Source organism: Ptychodera flava, chromosome 10 (assembly GCF_041260155.1).
Source record: "Ptychodera flava strain L36383 chromosome 10, AS_Pfla_20210202, whole genome shotgun sequence".
Lineage (NCBI taxonomy): Eukaryota > Metazoa > Hemichordata > Enteropneusta > Ptychoderidae > Ptychodera > Ptychodera flava.
This window is the reverse complement of record NC_091937.1, coordinates 17,637,794-17,653,941: the sequence shown is the minus strand read 5'-3', so window position 1 is coordinate 17,653,941 and position 16,148 is coordinate 17,637,794. Positions and strand designations below refer to the sequence as shown.

Here is a 16,148-nt window from a genome sequence, read left to right as displayed (position 1 = left end):
GCTTTAAACGTCGAAACCCCTGTTATTATGTTGTTTAATATTTTGTGGTTTGATGAAAACGGTAGATTCTATGTTCTCCGCGACACATGATGTGCGATGTCCATTCTTGAGGTGTATCACAAAATAAACTGAAAACAGTACAAGTATGTCAGCAAATATTTTTTGTCATGGTTGTACTTATGTCCTTCCGATGTCAAGGGGGTGAATTTATTATTCACTTAAGTGTTGCTGATGAATTTTGTATATATCGGAATTCCTCACAGTTTTCGTGGCATTTTGCTCCGTGGGAACACTTTGAGGAAGTTAATCCATTTGTCGAAGGAATACCACGACTACTTCTTGCATACGGGCACGATAAACACGATTGGGAATAATTTTGAATAATTGGATCTTCATATTTTTCAAATTTCTCGAAAGAAGGTGTTCTTAAACTGAATGTTGCAATATTACAAATTACTCATAAAAACAAGTGTGTAGTTTAAAAAGAAAAGCAGATGAGCTTACATTTGCAGATCACAGCGACACTATTTCACCATCCAATTATCCCAAATTAGTTCCAATCGTGTTGATGTCCTGAATTCTTCAGTGAAATAATTAAGTAGCAAGCACCTCAAAAATAGGCCATGATTTTCTGCTCATTTGCTGCTCAAGAAAACTTGAAATATATTATCTTCGATGATTGACGATAAAAATCAGGAGTTACCGTGCTAATTTTTTGCGTCAGAAAAGCAAACAAACTACAATAATTACCAATACAGAAAATTCAAAATGGCGCGCCGCCGTTTTTTGACTCCGACAAAAAAATTAAATTATTGCCAGAAAAACTCCCCATGGTTTGGATACTTAATTTTAAGCTTTAAATCTACACCAGGAAAGAACTGTTAGATTTTGAGGGCTCGGGAGTGTGCCCCCTAGGTACATTCTGCCAATCAAATCAAAGTCGGTCCGTCTCGCTGAGAACATAAGCGTCATAGCCGACGGGCCTGGCCGCTAAACAACATGCTGAATACCTTACCTTGACTCGACGACTCAAAATTACAAACACTCTCAAAAAACTTTCATATACAATAATTCTCTCGACAGAAACCAACGCAATGACTTTACGATACGATGCCCTCATTAAGCTTAGCCAGTAAATATTGGAAACAAAAATCACTTCTTAGGGTCCAATTTAACATTTCGATTTCCCGCGAAGTCGCCAACTGTTATCATACTTGTCCTTGTTAGAAAGCTGGTAAATCCAAGGAACAGTCGCTTTGCTAAAATTATTTGTGTATCCCTTGGTCAACATCTACATTTAAAAAACATGAGATACTTTGACGTTAAGATGAATTCAGTTTCTTTGAGAGACTGGAGGTCTATGGGATTATGTTCAGCTTGGGTACAATTTAACGCTATCCTAGGGGGTTTTGTATCTGTTCATCATGAAAGGACTCCTCAGCTGTAATCTGATTAATATCAAAAAGAAGATGTGGCCAAAACTGTTTTAAGGTGTGCAAATCAGTTTTCGGCAACAACTGCCCTTGCTTGATGTAGCTTACAACAGCGCCGAAAAATAAATTGATATTTCTTACGTTCATAATACTTCCGTCGTGCAGGATGTAGACTAGCACCTGTTTGTTATAGGTATTGGCTAAGATGGCTAATGCGTCTGTGTGGATGCACAAAGCATACGTGTGATTATCTACTAGTGCAAAGACCGCTTTAGTTCCACTCCATGGGGTCTGGAAAAATAAAGGTGCTGACGGGTTCTTTGTGTTTTATTTGTGGTACATGTGTACCTGTTTTGGTATGCATCGATTGGTGAATGCGCTGTTGTAGTTACCCACGAAATATGTGGTAGTTATCCGAGATGGAATTAAAATGGCTCTCAAAGAGAACTCAATTATGATGTCACTGTACTAGTAAAATATTCGGTTACACCCATAGGTGTCGTGTCATTTTCGAGGCGTGGCCTTTGATAAAATAACCTTTAAGGGCTAGCTTACTACACCAAAGGTGGCATCGGCCCTAACGGACGTCGCAGACTTGAGTCCGGGCCACATTTAAGGTACAGACAGTTATTCGACAGAGTGTAGTTCTACATGTCGACTCAATGTACCGTCTTGGTCCTGTGCTTTGTGTTATTTTATTCGGAAAAAAATGTTAGTTTGCATTAAGTCTGAAGTAATGTAAGCTTTTCTGGGTAACATGCTGATGACGGAAAAAGTGTAGTCGAAACAATGCCAGGATTGCTAAACTTGATCGGAAGACAGGACGGTTACCGTTGGTACATTTGTTTTAGGAATGTACGTGTGATCTTTAAAGTCAAACCCCATGTCTGTCTGTCTGTCTGTGTCTCTAGTCTCTGTCTCCGTCCGTCTCTGTGACTGTGTCTGTCTCTCTGTCTCTGCCTGTCTGTCTCTGTATTATTTATTATTTATCTGTCTGTCTGTCTGTCTGTCTGTCCACCTCTGTTTGCCCCCCTCTCTCTCTCTCTCTCTCTCTCTCTCTCTCTCTCTCTCTCTCTCTCTCTCTTACCTGTAAAAGATGTGATCCAAGCTCCTTAACAACACTGTCGAATGAATTCAGTGGACGAGGACTGTGGCCCCAGGAATCACCCAAACCTACAAAAATGGAAAGGTAAAGTGTATTATAGTAACACGCACCTAGAAAGTCAAAGTATTAGACTTTTGCCGACTCTTTTGCCAGCCATCCAATTAAATCTCCTGAGGAACCATAGAGAGGCATTTTAGCCAAATCTGATGTGTGCAGAGTCTGAGATGACCTTTTCTTGTAACATTGATATTTGTGCATGTTGCTTTCTCATACTGAATTCTCAAGAGAGAACAGAAAAGTATCAGGAATTTGTCATGCTTTTCATATGAAATGCAGATTTCATAATAGTACACTTTCAATTAGCAAACATCAAGATATCTCTGGCATATATCTCTGATTTATTAAAGTATGGCGCCCGAAGGGCGCGGAGAAAAATATGAAACATCCTGATATCTCTGATATATATGTCTTGTATATTAAAGTAATGCACAGGAAGGGCGTGCTGAAAAATGTCTGATATATTTAAGTAATGCACTCGAAGAGCATGCTGAAAAACATTGAACATACATATATCTCTGATATATGTATGCCTGATATGTTAAAGTTGGGGATGCTGAAAAATATGTCTGATTATTAAAGTTACGCGCCCGAAGGGCGCGCCGAAAAATGCAACTGGATGAAATTTGTGGCTGACACGATGCATTTTAGGCAATGATGAGCCTGTGTCGAAATTCAAAAACACACTGACCCCCCCCCCCTATTGGGCATTTCACAAACATGGTGACCCCCCTATCACCAAAGTCAAAAACAGGGTGACCCCCCCATGAATCCACCGGCCCCCCCCCAGGCCGAAGAAACTGACCAGTCCTTAAGCGAGACATTAGGAATAGTTTGTTGTAATGGTAAGGACAGCAGTTGTAGCTCCATAATCATTTTAAGCTCTGCTAGCTTTGACTTTATATATATAATATATATATATATATATATAAAGTATATATGTATATTTTATATGTATATATGTATATATATATGTGTGTGTGTGTGTGTGTGTGTGTGTGTGTGTGTGTGTGTGTATAATTTTTTTCTAGTGTTTTTGTTCTGTTTGTAAAACACACATCTTGTTCTACTCCAAAAACTATGTCAAAATGCGTTGTGCTCAGCTTGTCAACAAACCCTGTATATGTACTAGTGTGTAATATTCAATGTTATTACTGCAGGCTAGCGTTCAGTCCGCACTGCACTGGGGTTCATCAGTCAAAGGTGTGACATTAAACACTGCACATGGCATGTTATCTTGGCAAGGTCTATATACTGCATGATTCAACATACTTTATGCAGAAGAATAAGGTGTGTTTACGTTTTAAAATCTATTAAAGCCATATCAACAGATACAGCTATTTTCCCTCTACGTCACTTAACATCAGACTGATAGACTTTCTATGATAACTAATTTGGTTGTGCGCATCAAAACACAAAGGAAGGCGCCTTAAATAAAATCATCTGTTTGCCGTTCGCATGTTGGTAGGTTTTCAGAGGGAATTAAGAAAACAAACACAATGTTAACACTATTGCAAATAAAAATAATATTTTTACACAAGAACCCAAATAAAAATTGAGGTTATGTTAATACACTTCTGTTTTTGTATGTGTTTGTCATTTTTCCCTCGCGGGCTAGTATGTTTTTCAAAAATCCAAGGACGGCAAACAAAGAATTTTCTTTAAAATGGCCTGATGCATATTACTTAAAAATCATGAAACTACAGTCATCGTTGAGTTTGGGAAGATAAACTGAGCCCAAGCAAAATAATAGTGGCAATCACCGTTCAGCTTTGCTACTTATTTGCTGTAGACAAAGTACAAACACCGTCATTTCAGGTATTAAAGAGCTTAGGAAAAGATGAGCTTGAGACAATCTGGAGTAAAATTCTACAGACAATCACTGTCACCTCAGGCATGACATCACTATGCCTTTAGTTAATAGACAAACTTTGTAACTTGCAAGTGTGGTCTATAAAATCTCTCAAAAACGAAAAAAAGGCCCAGAGAAATTTGAAGTTGATATACAAATCCGTTTCCCACTGAATGGTGCTGATTCAGTCTGTCTATATCGTTGAAAACTTTGTATTTCTCTGTGTCTGGGCGCTTCTCCTCCTTAAATACCACGCATGTGCAAGGACGTTCGCCGCGATGCAAACAGTCAACGCGATGCTCTGCGTGTACAGCCAAACAGCCCCAGTGAAGACAGTCGCTATGGGAACGCTAATCCAGACACGCGGTTTATCGGTTATATCAGACATCATTTAACAGTTTGAACAAATTGATCCTGACACTTCTCAGACCATCATCATTAAATCTGTGAAAAGCGAGAGCCATAAAAGTTGACTGCAAACACTTGGAGAAATAGCTGAAGCAATTGATGGTTTCCATATTGACTGACAGCCCAGCCTCGGCCACCGCACTATTATCCATGCCAATTAAATTTTTAGCGTGTTTCTCTTTTGTTCTCGCCCCCTGATATTCAATGAAGAGTCGATAATGTGATTAGGATGAAAAATTATTGTTTTGAATAAACTTATTCGTCATCGTTCGCATTTAGCTGGGCACGGATGAATACGGCACTGTCCCAGAGGAGTTGGCATTCCGTGTCATCCGACAAATTTAATAGCCCGCCAAGTACTCCAGATTATCTCCACGTGTTTTGTCATGGTTGTTTGAAGACAGCAAGTTTGATTAATCATTGTTGTTGCTCCTTCGGCAAGTGACAGCTTTTCCCGGAAATTCATATCATCTGTTCCCGGGCCCCTGCAAACAGTCGCGTTGGGCGAAGAGGGAAATTTAGCGCCCGCAGGCCATCCGAGGAAAAGATTGTTTTTATTCGATTTTCATCACGGCAAGTTTACGCCAACAAGAAAATTTACGACGCTTAAAAGTACATTTTGACATCGAGATGTCAATTTACAAAGGCAGGTTGAAAATAGGAAGGTCCTAGAATAGCGCGCGAAATTGTTGTCAGCAGACGACATGTTTGTCCACATTTTGTTCACAAAATACGTACAACACGCAGAGAGAGAGAGAGAGAGAGAGAGAGAGAGAGAGAGAGAGAGAGAGAGAGAGTAGTTTACCGTGTGAGTAAACAGGATCTGATATGTGACGGAGTATAGAGGATGAAATCACAGGGTATGAGAATAAGAATGGCAACACTGCAGTAAACGTCGGCATTTAAGAGTTTTAAAAGGTGTCAACCGTAAATCAGTGGTTTTTATGCTCTTTAAACTGCCTTGACAGAGATTAGTTCTGTCTTTCCCAACTGTGGATTTCTTCGTACAGCGAAGAGCTTTGAGATGTTGTTAGAATAAAATGTTTTCATTGCGTGGATGCTTTCCCCGTCACATAAGCTTATTTGGTATCGCAATCCATGTAGTATGTCTCTGTTTTGGCAAATCAGACATGGCTAAAGATTTTTCGAGTTTTATCCGTTCTTTGTGTGTTTTGGGGAAAGTGATATTGTCCTCTGTACGGCAAATTGTGTTTGCACGAACATGCACTTCCTGATCGTACGCCGACACATTGAAACTCGCCGTCAGAGCGGAATTTCCGCACAACAAATCGGCCATTTTTTACCTCTCGTATTTGAACATATCATTCTGTTGGCGATCTCTTTCGAATCCCCTATCAAAGGCCGCGACGGGGTTGAAAGATCGACTAAAGAAAACCTTTGCGTTAGTTTTTATGTCAATGCAATAATTTCACCCAGTATTAGTCGTCCTGTATTGTACGAGTTTTTTTTCCAGTAGACGACAAGTAGACTGAAGCAGTTTTCAAAATGGCGGTCATTGAAATGTTCTGAAAAGTACATACGCGTCACATCTGCAAAACTAATGCGACCTACCAAGTTGTCGCTGCAGGATGAAGGAATGCGTTAGTAAGGGAATGGTATGAACATCTGTTTTCGGAATGTTATATCTACCAAGAAACGACCGGTTAAACCTAGGAGGAAGCCAAATTGCCAGATTATGGAAGGCGGGAACGGGTGTAGTTTGCGCGCGACCATACAGCGGCGACCAGAGCTTAGCCTGACATTTGGCGACACACTAACCTTTAGAGACAAGCCTGACTCATTGCTGGACAATTTACAAATTCGACTTTATTTTTGGTGAAACAGGTCTGATAGTCAGCTATAGCGAAATTGATTGGCTCTTTGATAAACTATGGCTAATGTGCCTCATAAATTTGAACCGCACTGCATACGGAAAATTTCTCATCTATCTTAAACGTTTGGCGAGGACATCCAAAACTACGTGCACGTAAACATTTTTGATTGGTGCTAAACAGTTCAAGTCGCCAGATGGCAGAAGTACTGAAAAAGCAAACCATTTATAGATTGTAGTTGTCAACCGCCTTCCGGCGTTACTTTATAAGAAAAAATATCGAATAATAATACGAACCAAAATATACTGAACAACTAACATGCATGTTTGACTTCCAGATTTTGTAGATTTAAAAAAAACCATACACACACGTACTCCCAATAATATGTAGCTCAAGGCGTCCCGTCAGTCACACGAATTGTCTGTTTAAGAGATTTTTAGCAACACTGAGTGAATTTCTATCGAAATGTTTCTCCTGTCAAACAAAACATGTTTTATTCGACACCTGAAAATCTATGATAATAGTTCAAAGCTATAAATAGTGTCACATATGTTTAATGTGACAGGCTTAAAGAGACAGTGTGACACTCTCCCATAATGAGATTTTCACAGCAAGGAACCGTGGAATGATATCACATTTGATGTCATGTTTTAAGGAGCAATTCACATTCAAATGAATAACAGCATCACCAGTAGGTCTGACTTGTTGCTTCCCGAGGCTCTTTTAAAGATGCTGTATGCGTTTCCTGAAAGCTGGACGGGTACTGAACGCGTAGCACATACGTCATCAGTGTATGCCTGAAAACATACTAACATCCGTGACCCCTGACATGTCATATGTGACCTCCGACCTGTAACTTTAGTATACATCTCCTGGAGTCGAGTGATACCAGGTCAGACGAACTGGCGACCACACGTAAGTTGGGCGCGACGTAAAAATACACCATAGCTATACATGCAAATTTGAGGTCATGAATAGCCAATAAAAACGTCGACCGACCTATTTTCAAGAAAATGGAATAGTGTCTGCTTCTCCTGGCTCCCCTTGGAATTGGTTTATGGACTGATGTGCGTGAAATGACGTCACAATTTAAATACAACTGATATAATATACTTATTCAAAAGGCAAAAAAAAAATCGCATAAAAATGCGTGAATAGACACGCTACAATTTACAAAAACACCCACGGCGACCCGACACCGCAACGCTGTAAACGACACTGTACAGTACGACAGTGGCATTACGCTGATGATAAAAAACACCTACTTCCTTCAGCCGCGGCCGCTGATCATGTTGACAGCAGAAAGCATACATCATGTGCATGGAGTTCCACACGTCTGCAATCCGCCGGGCGACATACTGCGGAGGCATGATGCATTGATATAGTGGTGTATGTGTGTATTCGTGTGACGGTTTATTTGTGAGAGCGTTAATACTAGCGTATTAACGCACAGATCAATTACGTCTTGCTTATACTGCTGCCGTTATCTTATCTCCAAGATCTAAACGAGATGTTTATGGCGCTTTTCACACTTCTGGTCAGTCCCCCGGGAACAAGTTTTCAACACTCGGGTTTGTCCGACGTCCTGTGATGGATGGGGTACTCCTGCAATCCTGTTCAGAAGGAGGCGCGGGGAAAAAAAACACATTCAAACATGTCTTGTGGCTGTTTTAGAATAATAAGTCTGATAATTTCCCCTCGCAAAAGAATAGAGAGGGAACGAGATATTGATTTACTCGGGTCTAGTAATTTATGACCGTATTGTACTATTATTTGCCGGCAGAAACCAAACTCTTTGCGAGTTCTGTTACAGATTAAGCAGCTGCAACGGTAATTTCTGGATAGCTGGCTGCCACCTCACACATCAATTAACGTATCTCGGCGATGTGCAATTTATCAATTTGCGTTATGCAGTGACTGAGTGAGATGATATGATAATTACGCGGCCAATTAAGCAATTAGCTTATCTGTCACTTAATTAGCAGCCTGGGCGAGACCGGGAAACTTTGTTTATTTGTCAGAGCGATCTTTATCAGTCACGCCATTTTACGTCGAGACTGTTTCATGAACTAGGACAACCTATGGACTTGCTCCGATTTGACCTGTAGAATAAATTTACCAAAGCCGATGAACTGTAACAAGAAAATGTAATCACTGAAATATAAACAAACAAACTCCATGAGATGTAAACTACAATTCACTTTTTGCCACAAGCGACGATGTTTTACGTGATAATGACTACAGTGTCAAACAAAGTACTCTTTTAGCATTTTTATCGAATATTTTGAGGAGCAGAAACAAGCAATTTTTTGCTGTCGTCAGTTTTTACACTATCCTTTTCCCGCCTTTTTCCTGAAATCTCTGCCCATCTGAACCCTATCCTTATCCAGGTCACAATCTGCAACGAAGACAGCAAATACTACCGGTACATATTACCCGTATGGAAATTTGTTTGTTTGTTTTCGCTAGTTTTTATTTCCTCTCCAATTTTTTTACAAAGTAGTTCACTGTACCGAACAATTGGAATTACTGTACATGTACTACTGTAGGTGATTAAATAATAAAACTCGCAAGAAATATAGCAGAGTGGTTTCGTCGCTGATTGTTTTGCTAGGTGAGTGGATAGATTAATTAGCGAGTTCGAGCCCGATTGTGAAACTATTTATTTTATCATTATGGTCGACTAGTCCAGGTTAAACAAGGGAAACTGTGTCAAGTACGCCTGTAATTCGAATATTTTATGTTATAAATACAAATGATACAGATCTTGCCGTTTTAAATACATATATTGAGTCAAAACTTTTTTCCAAGTTAGTTGTAATAAGGGAAATCTTGCTTTACTCGCTAGTTTTTCTCAAATCTGGGTGAACGTCGACAGAACTGAGAGACGTGCACATTCACTGACGTTTGCACGTGAGCAACTCATCCGTCCAACTAAAACTTCTATTTTTCTAATCGGAGAGCTGCAAAGAGTTCAAAATTTCTGCGTGCGGTTTTGCGGTTCTCCGTGGTGCCATGAACCATGAGAACATGTTGCCAACTGACTGAACATGTAAGGCATTCATTGTGATGCTTCAGTCTGTAATCCAACGAAGTGAGCTAGGCTAGGATAGCCCTGGCTAGAATAGAATAGAATAGAATAGAATAGAATAGAATAGAATAGAATAGAAGAGAAGAGAAGAGAAGAGAATGGATTTGGGAAAAGTCGAATGACATATGCGATTTTGACTATAGTTATTTTTGTTTAATTCTACAAAACATCCAATATATGTATATATATATATATATATATATATATATATATATATATATATATAATATATATATATATATGTATATATATATATATATATATATATATATATATATATATATATATATATATATATATATATATTCTTATACTCTTTCGTTTTGCGAAATTCGTCTCTGCACATTTCCATCGCAAGCTAACATTGTGATATTAAATATATGCATCGACAATCTATACAATATGGTTCCTTTTGGAAGTCGCATGATTAGAAAAAGCTCTGTATCTAATCAGTGTGAGGGTCATCGTCTGAATTTTCTTAGACTCAATTCAATTGTTTTCGCTCGTCTGTATCCAAAACACCCTGCGTTTAAGGTGTAACCTCTCTAATGAGCTTAAAACCTAACGCGCGTGTCCTAAGGGCGTGTAGAGGGAGAAAGTAGCGCGCGGGCGTCGTACTGCGTCCAGCGTTAGATACGGATTGGCTTCTCACACGTCCCGGCACACGCCGTGTATACATCAGCGCGCCGCTTGATGATACGCTGTCTGAGCACAATGCTGAGGAGAATAAAAAAAATTACTACACCTGGGCAAAGACGCCTTTGTCACGTTTAACACAGGTAAAAAAAAGAGTTCGACAATTGGTCTCAAACTATGCGTACCGCAAGCGGTCAATGTTTTCCTTTATTTTCTGCTGGCGGGGGTACGGAGATTTCTTCGGGGCCTTTTCACCACGGTATTATCAGTGCCAATATCGGGTGTCCGGCGTATCCACCTACTATAAACACAATTCGTCATGGATACGTCTAGTGCTTAATTGAATGTAAACTGAGCGTATCTATGTTCTATAGGTATCAAGCCGGGCGAATTGTAGCACCCTCCTCCAGGGGCAGCACGAAAGAGAAATTATATAGCCATACTATACAGATCGACTACCTCGCCTTGGTTTCTGCTACTTAAACCCGCAAGGTCTCATTTGCTTCTATCGGGGAGTGCAGAGAAAAACCCTGGCGAGGGTTAGAATCCGCTAAAGATTGACACATGCGTGGCGCTTTTACATATGTTCGGGTTACAAGCAACAATTGCGCGAGGGCACTTTGGGATGATTTATGCGGGGAACCCCGGAAAAGGTCGCAGTGGGAAGGGCTTGCCCGGTTTTCAATTACGACTGAGGGTGCCTAGCTAGTATTTGACGCATTTCCTATGGAGGTGAAAATTCCTATTCCGTGTGGGACAGATAATTTCTATATCCTCAGAATTTGAATGCCTCGGAATTTGAACGCTCTCTGTCTCTGTCTCTCTCTCTCTCTCTCTCTCTCTCTCTCTCTCTCTCTCTCTCTCTCTCTCTCTCTCTCTCTCTCTCTCTCTCTCTCTCTCTCTCTTCCTATGCGGAAGGGTGTGAGGTCTTACTTTCGCCTGTCCTCACCACTGATGCACGTCAATTAGGAACAAAGTGGCCTCACTATTGATTACCATGACACTGGATGTTGTGTGTAAACGAGTCGAAGTAACCGATACCCTTGCGTCCACCGCCGCTTTCAATACCTCAACCGAGTCCTTGCTGTTACAGATGGCTGCCGAGGGAACCTAATCGAAGCTGAGAAGTTTCAAGCCTACAAAGGATCTTATCATTGGGGCATATCCATCAGGAGTGAAGGAAAGGTGGACGTTTTGAGATCTCCCCCCCCCCTCCCCCACTTACAGTCGGATATATCCACAACCAGATGAAACAAATCTACGGGAACGGAAGAGTGAAAGGCACACATTCGCCTTGAAGCGGACAGTAATTTATACGCTGGGTGACAAGTGTGAGGTGGATCAACAAACAAACAGACCAAATGACAAATAAACAGTAAATGCGTGTAATTGTTGGGTTACAAATTGTTTCGTGTACCGGTAAGTTTACACCAACATATGGAAACTATCTGTCACGAAACGTATCCCTCTTTCGCCGTTTTATTGCACACCTCGCTGAGGGGAAGCGGACAACTGCGAGTTATGCATGTGATACAGGCAGCTTTCTTCAGACTTCTCTCCGGATGACTGCTCGTTGTAGGGCCCATGGGATATTATTGATTTATTGATTGGGTTTTGTGCTTCGGGAACAAATAATGTAGTATATGCACTTACTTCACGTGCAACTGAAAGAGTGTGCGGCAGACCCAACGTCTACAGAGGCGGCACCCTGTGAAACGTGGACGTTTTCTGCGCATGTGCAATCGTTTTGATTCAACTTTCGTTGGCCTCTGTGCGTCCGACATCTGCGAAATCGTTGACAGGTTGTCTTGAGTGGTTTAAGAGTCTTTCCCTGGAGCACGTTTTAAGAAAATACATGAATTAAAAAACAATGAAGAACATTTTTCGTTGCCTTCTTTCGACAGTGGGACTTGTCTCTCGCGGCAGCACTTTTTTCGCCCGTTGATACCTACACCCTGCGTAAAATGTCACAACAGCTGAAAAGGACGGGGAAGTTGCATAGCCACGGTGTAATGGTGGGGCTTGCTCAATTAATTGATCGGTCATCTGGTTTGTTTGCGTGGCGAGGGAGCACAGCCGATACGAGAGTGGAGAATTTATCACGTGTGCCTACTACGGTGTATTTGCCCGTCAGATAACACTTTTTAAAGAGTGAAGATTTCATTAGGGAGCGCAAATATTGATCAGTAAGAGGTACAAATGTTGTAAGGTCATCCTGAGGTCACTGCAGTAAAACAAAAATTAAAAAAAAAATGGCTGGGCAAACAGCTGCGGATCATCTGTTCGCTGTGCGTCACTTGAAGATCACAACTAAATTTTGCGTATTTATAGCCAAGATTCTATATTTATGTTTCCAAGAAGGGCAGCAATCCAAAGATATCATCAAACTATATCCATTTGGTCCAAAATAAACACCCATAAAAGAGATTTTTCCGAAGAAGACACTTTTTAGTGAGATATTTTTGGCGGGAAAAGGGTACAAAAAGCGTCTAGGTTGACGTTCTTCGTTAATGTAATCCATTTCAATTCGGCACTCAAGTAGCCTTTCTGCAAACATCCCCGAAACAGATCCAGTTGCACGGGGAAATTAACCCGCAATGACCTGAATAATTTCGTGAGAGAAATTGTTTCCTGGGTAAATTGGCCGACAAGGTTGCCTGTAAAACGAAACCGTCATTTTTAAATGAGTGCTTCGACTGTTGTTCGCGCAGCCGAGCGTGACCGGAACACTGTCGTAATCAACAAGCTTTTAATTTTCTACGCCTCTGTTTTGGGGGTTTTCTTGTAGTCGGTTGCTCTGGTTAACGCGCTAATTTCCCTGGGCATTGTCTCTTGTGTCGTCTGCTTTTGTCGGCCACCTCTCAATGGGGCACTTCAATCTTCGCTTGTTAAACAAATCCATTGTCCAAGTCCCTTGTTGCCAACTACGACACAAATATCGAGTGGCTTGGAGGCTGGCCGAACTGATTGCCCTTGTCAAGGGAATGCTGTAAGAGGGTCTTCGAATTCAGATTACCAATCAAAAGCAATCCCGTTGCATCGAGAGCGTAAACCTGCTCCCTGGTTCCCGGTGGCCGAAACGCAATAAACTGTATTAAATCCAACAAAGGTAGGGAACCGGCTCCACTATTAAACGATGAATGTATCTGAGGTGTGATATGATAGACAGTAAGGCACGCGCACGCACTCATAAAATGGATGTAAGTGCCATATTTGCTCATCATTACTTCTTATCCTTGTTCTATCGTTCAAAGTCTAAAAATATCCTTTGCCCTTAGGATTTGTGATTTTTACATATTTTTTGCAAGACCCATTCTAACTCATGAGAAAGTTACCCGGGGGGGGGGGGGGCTTTCGGGGCTACACTTTAGCCATGTCTCTGGTACGATGCAACCAAAAGACAAAGGCGACTACTATATTTGTATTTTTTAAATGAATTTTATTCTTCGAAGGCTCCGAACATCCACTGGTCGCCGGAACAATAGTTTGCTAAACGATATAGCTCCGAGTCAAGCTATATGTTGATTAACTTTTGATCACATATTTCTTAAGTCAAGGTGTGCTTATGGCACCTGGAGACAAAGGCTGATGTAATGGTCCAAGGGACAAACGTACATGGGACAAACCTTCATAGTCGCGCTCCATCCCTTGGATTGACAGTTGCTCCTATAAAGGTGATTGACCAACGTGTATTGACCAACGGAACGAAACTGTTGACACTACAGCAGCAGAGAAACAAGTGGCCCCAACGGGTCTGTCATGGGGATGCCGTGGTCTTTCCCGGCCGAACGTTCGGAGAAACGGCGAGCCGTGTGCTGATTTATTGACCAGCAGGGTGGGCTCAGTGACAATGTGGTCGTATTCCGCGTTTAATGGACGGTAGGGTCCCCTCCATGTGTCAATCTCGCCAAGATCTATTCTGCAAAGGTCACGCCTTGCCCAAGAGATCAAAATTTTATGCGCACATTTGACAGACGATCCTACACAATCTGTACAGGACACTGAACGGTCCATTGTCGTACTGTAGGAACTATTGCGTGATCACAGATTTAGCGAAATTTATTTCGAAGCAGAAGAACAAATGGCGGACGAAACGAGAAAGAATGTTAGAACACGAGTTGCAAGTTCAATGCCGAACTTTATACAAGTTATTGGATATAAAGTTAAAACAACAAACAACGTGATAGCACGTAAGGCGAAGATCAATTTTTCAGCTGATCTCTGAATACACACAATTGTATTTTTGATCCCGCCTGTGTTTTCTGACGTGGCTCCTATCGGAGATTCCTGACTTTCTGGTGGAAGACAACCGTAAAAAAATCCAAACTTGAATTGATTAAAAATATTTTTGATAGGATAAAATGCACAACTTTACGAAGAGGGTGTCTACTTTCCACTTTCAGCAGAAAAAATATATGGGGAATCGATCCCCCGCTGGTAGGATAAATTCAAAATATGCATTCTGCATGATCAGACCCCCCCCCCCCCCACCAACACACAAATGTCCGTAAAATTCGATAATCGTTCATTTTCCAAGATACGAAGGTCGTTCGAAGCGAACGTTAGTTTTACCGAACCGTTTATCCCAAAATGAGGAGAATGTTTTCCGATATTGATGGTGACTTTGCATGCTTGTTGCGTCCATTACACTCTGAGAAAGTATGTTTAGATTCCTACACCTAGTAATTCTCTGTGACTAGAGTTTTGCCTGGCCTGGATTTCAAAGAAACGAAAAATTAATCGTTTTTCTCTCTCTTTTCAATTCGGCAATGTTATCGATATCAAAATAAAAAAAACTCAAAGAGGATTACTTACACATGCGGCAAATCATCAATTCAACTCACGAGTTCCCACCAAAACGGGGTCAATTTTTTAACACACACCCAATAATGTTCTCTGTCTCTAAACCCCTCATTCATTAGAAAGAACAATTTGAGATTTTCAGTAATTCTGATAAATAGCAAAATAAAGGTGTGTTGATTGGTAATGAAAAGCCGAATGTGCTCATAGTGAATTATCAAGGGAGAGGTTTCTTCGGGCGATGCCGAATTTCACGGATGATGACAATAAGCCGGCTGGTTTTAATATTCCTTTCCGAACGTCTGTGTAAAGCGCTTCTCGGTGACGCAAATCGAGCAATTTTCACCTAGACATGGATTAATCTGATGAGATCGGTTTTTTTATTTCAATGGAAGTCCAATGAATACATCGGGATTTTGTCATTTTGTTTTCAAACTCGATCCTTTTCAATGTATCTCCAACAATGTTTTGAACATTCCGACTACAGAACTTGGAAATCAAGCCCCGTATTCCGTCTTGTGCCGCTTTTAATCACCCCTCCCTACGTCTACCAATCCCGATAGATAACTGTCCCCGAACATGTAAACCCATAAATTCATTGCATCTCTCCCTCTCTACATAGCTTTGTAAGGCTTCGAAACTTTAGTTTTCTATCTTGTTAATAAAATCTCTCTCTCTCTCTCTCTCTCTCTCTCTCTCTCTCTCTCTCTCTCTCTCTCTCTCTCTCTCTCTCTCTCTCTCTCTCTCTCTCCAAAATACTATCATGGTAAGTGTGACAACAGTTCCACAGATCCCTTTAAACATAACTGGAGAGACCGACTACACGGGACAAACTTACTTCCAAAATCAAAACCCTGGATTTTTACACGCTGTGTACCGCTATTGTTTTCTATAACAGAAAGGTGTGGTACGAAAGGGACACAACACCACCATT

The 16,148-nt window shown here is 40.9% G+C and overlaps 1 protein-coding gene across 6 annotated transcripts in view; it reads right to left on the bottom strand.

Annotated features, from left to right (window-relative positions):
• Window positions 1–16,148, bottom strand: part of LOC139142159 (single-minded homolog 2-like) — a 96,645-nt gene that overhangs the window by 28,375 nt on the left and 52,122 nt on the right. For 5 of the 6 annotated variants that reach the window (XM_070712011.1, XM_070712008.1, XM_070712009.1 and 2 more), the window contains exon 3: window positions 2,521–2,606. In XM_070712011.1, the coding sequence (XP_070568112.1) occupies window positions 2,521–2,606 (86 nt within the window). Of the gene's footprint in view, window positions 1–504; window positions 633–2,520; window positions 2,607–16,148 lie in introns of those variants that run through there. The other variant, XM_070712012.1, reaches the window with a different exon arrangement.